The sequence below is a fragment of the Rutidosis leptorrhynchoides genome, chromosome 4 (genome assembly GCF_046630445.1).
Source record: "Rutidosis leptorrhynchoides isolate AG116_Rl617_1_P2 chromosome 4, CSIRO_AGI_Rlap_v1, whole genome shotgun sequence".
Lineage (NCBI taxonomy): Eukaryota > Viridiplantae > Streptophyta > Magnoliopsida > Asterales > Asteraceae > Rutidosis > Rutidosis leptorrhynchoides.
Window position 1 is genome coordinate 502,081,222 of NC_092336.1, and position 5,575 is coordinate 502,086,796.

At 33.7% G+C, this 5,575-nt stretch overlaps 1 protein-coding gene across 1 annotated transcript; it reads right to left on the bottom strand.

Moving 5' to 3' along the window:
• Window positions 1–604: 604 nt before the first annotated feature.
• On the bottom strand, window positions 605–5,297 carry LOC139844770 (protein ABIL1-like). The gene is made up of 10 exons (XM_071834995.1): window positions 5,003–5,297; window positions 3,822–3,904; window positions 3,103–3,253; window positions 2,663–2,762; window positions 2,483–2,572; window positions 1,892–1,976; window positions 1,605–1,657; window positions 1,416–1,522; window positions 1,070–1,233; window positions 605–855 (listed from the first exon to the last, which is right to left on the bottom strand). The coding sequence occupies exons 1-9, from the start codon at window positions 5,087–5,089 to the stop codon at window positions 1,093–1,095; spliced, it is 897 nt and encodes a 298-aa protein (XP_071691096.1). The 5' UTR covers window positions 5,090–5,297; the 3' UTR covers window positions 605–855; window positions 1,070–1,092.
• Between the last annotated feature and the right edge of the window lie 278 nt (window positions 5,298–5,575).

Here is a 5,575-nt window from a genome sequence, read left to right on the forward strand (position 1 = left end):
AAGGAATTTCTTCTTTTTTCGTTTCCTTCCCTTCCCTTTTTTATACGTTTACTTAACCAATCGTTAACCTTTTTTTTATGTTATATTAACCGATCGTTAACCGTGTTTTTAAACGTTCAATCGTTAACTTTTTCTACCCTTGAGAGTGTTTCACTTCAAGTGGAGAAATGACTTGTCTTTATTTTTTGATAGGAGAAGAATTGTCTACATCTCACCTCCCCCAATACCTCGCATATGCGGGATTGAGTTTTGTTGTTGTTGTTAAGTTTTTGTAGGGTTGAACAAGAGATGGTGTAACATAATACGGAGTAACACAAAATGATGCTACTTTGTGTTTTCTTCGGATGCTTTCGTTCGTTGTATTTCGTCTTTTATTCGTTTCTTTTGTTTAATTAATAATGTTTGCATTTTTTCGGATGTTAAGAAGGATCGCATATAGATAGTTTTTTTAGTTGGTTGCTTTCTAGACGCGAGCCTTCCCGTTTTCCTCTAGTCCTTTTGTATTCTCTGTTGAAAGTGTTTTCCTTTGGAAAACGATCTCGTTTCTATATGAGTATTCGTTTTTTCGCCAAAAAAATAAATAAAATAAAATTAAAAAATTATACGAGTAATAAATTTTTCAGTACATCAAGCGGGAAAAGGATTATGGTTTGATTTTCTATAAAGTTCACATGAGCCCTATTTATTAAAGAAATTTTGTACATTAGTAACGACATATACAACTCCCAAGTACAGCCATATTCAACACTACCATCACAGTTAAACCAGTTCCTACTGTTGAATAGGCTCGCTCTTATCGTAACAAACTAACAACTCCTCAGAGCTTCCTTTCCATACAAAAGTTACCCGCAGAATCTGTAATATGATCCTACACAGTGTCACAAAATTTAATTATTAGCACGAATAACTTCCCACGGTAACAATATGACTTGTGTTACACATAATGAAGTCGATCGCTTTGAAAAAAACATATGATCGATTCAAATAAAATAATGTTACCAGGGTTAAATTGTCTTATCTGTAGCAGTAACGTTGTAATGACTTGAGATGAGTGAAATGAAAGTTGTACCTTGCATTTGAATACCGACCCTTCTATGAAATGGCTTGTTTGGGTGTCTTGTGTTTCACAAAGAAGGCGGACAAAAGACTCTTACTGCGAACAGGGGCACGCACACGTTTTGGAGCATCAAATGATCGGAATGGTGTCATTGGCTTGGGACCCTCAGCCGGATCCTGTGGAAAAATCCCATCAATTTTATATCACAAGATCTTAAGAATTAAGATAATAACCTTTTGTTTGAAGCAAATCAAAATCATGAATACAATAAATGGCAACCGGTCAATTTCACTCGGCAAGTTTTTTTTTTTTAAAAAGGCAAAAATGTTCAAGTTTCCTGAAACTTCCTGAAACATACCCTGCGTGTGATACCAAGTGTCTGCATAGCTGTGGTTGAAGCTGGCCCAACATTAGACAATTGAGGATTGCCTGATGATGATATTCTTTGTATGTTCTCTTCACCATCTACATATATAAGTAACTAAAAATTTAGTTTCCAGCAACAAATATATACCTAATATAGCAAGCTTAACACACTCTTACATACTTGGTGTGTGAACAGATGTAGGAGTATGGCGAGCAGTTTTGGGATCTTCAATGCTGCAAATATTTAACCAAACGTCAAATTTCTTTTTAGCTATTTCAAATAGAAGCTCACTAGAGATGCATGAAACTATTAGGTTTGATTAGATTTTAAGATCTACAATTTCCATTTTGTAGAATTTCATTCTTTTGACTCATGAGAACCACAAAAGAGAATAAATAATTGTATAAATATATCTTAAAAAATCATATCGTGTGAAAAGAGAGCTATACAGTAGTATTGTAGGTTACCTCATCAACTGATGTGAACTCCCTTTTAATGTAGACTTGGTTTCTGTTGCTAAATGCCAAGAAAGAGTATTTGCAACAGGGACACCTGCATTAGATGCATTTTTGTATTTAAGATCTCAGATATACATCTTGGTCTAGTTAGAATCCTAACCCAACTGGGTTGCTCTTATTTAACTGGCTTATTGATTTCGACTTTTGGTTATTCTAGCTCCCTGTAAATTTAGGTTCAGTTATGTTTCTTCCGTTTTCGCCGTAATGGCTCTCCCTTAAGCCTTTTCTGTTGTCTTTTGTTCTTCTTAATGAAAAGGTTGTCCATTAAAAGAAAAGCTAAAGAACCTAGATGTGTACTTGGAAGAAGCAATATTTCAGTAGGTGAGAGTTTAACTATAATGTGTGGCTATGTGATAAGAATCATGAGAAATTCTTTCAATGACGTTTCACCGACAACAACTAAACAGCTCAAACCATCAATTGATTCATAATGCAAATAACGGGCAAATAGACAGCTTTAACTTATTAACTACAGTTTTCATTTGAGAACCCAGCCCTTATTTTGTTGTAATTTTCATAATTGAAGGGAGTGTATGTTACCTGAAGTAAATTGGCGAGTTCGTGGTTGAAGTTGACTTTGTCTTGCGTCTTGGATCTGTGGGCTAAAATGGACCTTTTTGCTGACAGAATCTAACAATACCAAAGAATTAAACCTTTACATATCAATTATGCTATATTTAGTTCTATTGAAATACTTCAGAGTCACGCCATGATTCTTACTGGGTAAAATATAATGCTTGTGATGCCTTGGTAAAACTGCTAATAATTGTTGCTGCCTGATAGCTTCTCTATCCGTATACATTTGACACGTATGAAGTTGCTTAACATCAAAAAAGTAGATTGTCACAATATGTTGGGTGATTTGAGTTATGAACCATTATACTTGGATCTTCATCGCCAATTAAAGAAAGGCGCTGATCTTATGATAATACCAAAGAAAAAATTTAGTTTGAGAATCAGTGATTTCGGATAAACCGGAAATCAAGCTGCAGAAAAGTGATTGTAACCAGTAACAATTGTCCAAACTCACTTGTTCTTGCAATGTGATATCATCTATTTTTAATTGTTTATAAATTTGCAAGAATGGTACATAGCTTGCAACAAAAATCTATATTATGTAAGTTTATAGACCTTTGAAAAGGAAATTCAATAAGCTGTACCTGATGTAAACATGTAACGTGTAACTCAGTTATTGAGACTTCTAAAGTCTGCTGCTCTATAAGGTCTGTCAGTTTATAGGCAACAGTGCCAAGATGGTCAACAGCATTGACAAGAGCTCGAATGGTATAATCTTTCAAGTTATCAAGGACCCTGCAGCACAATTCATATATAAATGTATGAATCTAGATTAAATCACTGGTCGATATTTCTTTATGGGACATCCCAACAAGGAACCATTGTATTATTTATTTATTTATTTGATAAAAAAGTTTAAATTTGTCTACAACTCAGTGTATTGATTGCCATACCGCTCATCAGGATGATATGTTAATAACCGAAAAGGACATAATGCACAAAAAATGAGCACTATAATCAAATCTATTATTTCTCCATTTTCAGCAACAGTATTGACATTCTGAAAATCTGAAACATTGTATTTGGTTTTTAAATGCAAACTGACCACTATTGTTCATTCAAAATTGGCCAAAGTTACAATGTAGTATGCACAATTGAACAAGTATGGACAAATTGTGCAAAACTACTTGGCACTTATTGTCCAGAAGTGTTTTGCAACTATAAAGTTTTTTTATCACTTATGCAAAAACATTGCAGGTTCACTACGAGAAACTTTGTATGATGGTTGAAAACAAAAATCACCCATCTACAACTAAGCATAAGATTAATCCCTCAAGTTAATAGGCGGTAACATGATACTCACACTTGTTTTTTTTCATTATTCAGATAAGACTTTTCACAATATTCTGCAGCGGAGTACAGCTGAGGCCGTAAGTTTTTGAGTTCCTAAAACATTGTACAAAAAAAAAACTGATTAGTCAAGTAACAATTAGGTATTATTGCTTTATGAAACAAAATAAAATCAAATGAAACAAAAGCTAATTGTTAACGCTATTACACCATGTATATCAAGGACCCAACCACTAGGCTATCTTGTGATGGTTAAATAAACTTCAAGAACAAAGCCAGATAACAAATTGTAGTTCTGACACTAAGTACATATAACATATCCCAAAACAAACATACATGCCCCCGAAAAAACATTCGAAGGTATTTTGGTATTGCAATTGTCATTTTACTTCAATACCTTATTCTACCTTTCTTTCTTAGTCATCAATGTGGGGTTGTTTAATAGCTATAATTTGTTTAGGTCTAACTCCAGGGGAACCAATTCAAGCCGACTAACGCAGACTTCGACCATACTTTTTAGCATTGACCTCTTTTTAGCGTTTTTGGGGGAAACAGGAAGGGCTATTCACCTGACCGACTCAACCGAATTTTACAACACTGTTCAATAATGTACAAGACATTAAAGAGTAACAGCCCAACCCCTGGTCTTCTTCTCTAGTGATCTGGTTATGGTTGATTCATTCACGTGACAATGAACATGGATACATTAAACGACCCAAACCGCCAAACGCTACGTTTAAACCGAATTCTAGCTTACATGCTGTAGCAACTCTATACTATTTGACTTTATTAGTGAACCTATACCTTAAAATGGAATTTGTTCACCCAAGGAGCATCAAGAATTGAGCTATCTTAATATGTTATATATTATATTCTGCATCAACTAATATGTTAGATGGTTCAAAGTCTCAAACCGCCCAAATTTGAATCTAACTTCATAAGGAATCACACATTTAGGTAGACATTTCATACAAACTCTACAATTAGGTTATTTGTCTTCATACTACAATATATATACGAATAAAGAATCACACATTTAGCTTCACGTATATAACAGAAATTAAATACACGAATGCTAAATTTACATAACATACTTCACAAACAGCGTATAAATATCATTTTATACAATTAACAAAATCAGATCTGATATATCACATAAGCGATAAACGAAATAAAAAATGAATTAAAAAAAACCTGTAGAGCTTTAACAAATCCAATACTCTGTTCCATTGACGCATCATCAAACGTAATTGTTCGTTTTACTTGCTCCACCTCCATCATTCTCACACTTAATAGAGTAGCTAAAGTAAAATCAAGAACACGTGATCACTGAACACTAAGTAAAAACCCTAGCGTAGATCGTATACTGTAAATTTAACAAACGGCATACGAAATTAAAAAGAAATTGTAGGAGATGTTAAAAAAAATATTTGTCGTTTTGATTGGAATTGAGTTGTTTATCAGTAAGGTATAAAGAATTTGGGGGAAAATGTGAAGCAGATGGAGCGGGGAAGAGTTAAATGCAAGTTATATAAAAAATGGAAGAATTTATTGCGAATCGTGAAAGGTAGTTGAAATCCAAATCCATATACACCAGATTTTCAGTGGAGACCTTGAAATAAGTCGCAAGTGCAAAAAGGTCCCTATACGTTAAACTAATGAACAAAATGAGTGGAAGATAATGGAATTGAGTTTTTTTTTCCTTCCAAAAACAAAAATAATAATAGTTGATCCCAAACTGATATTAAAAAAATTGTGTTCAATTTG

What these genes read in the sequence shown, in the direction of transcription:
- LOC139844770 (XM_071834995.1), bottom strand. Translation starts at nt 5,089, where the DNA reads ATGATGGAGGTGGAGCAAGTAAAACGAACAATTACGTTTGATGATGCG. An exon ending in AATAATGAAAAAAAACAAGT is followed by an intron (nt 3,254 to 3,821) that starts GTGAGTATCATG and finishes ATTGTGCTGCAG; the next exon opens with GGTCCTTGATAACTTGAAAG. An exon ending in TACATCTGTTCACACACCAA is followed by an intron (nt 1,523 to 1,604) that starts GTATGTAAGAGT and finishes TTATATATGTAG; the next exon opens with ATGGTGAAGAGAACATACAA.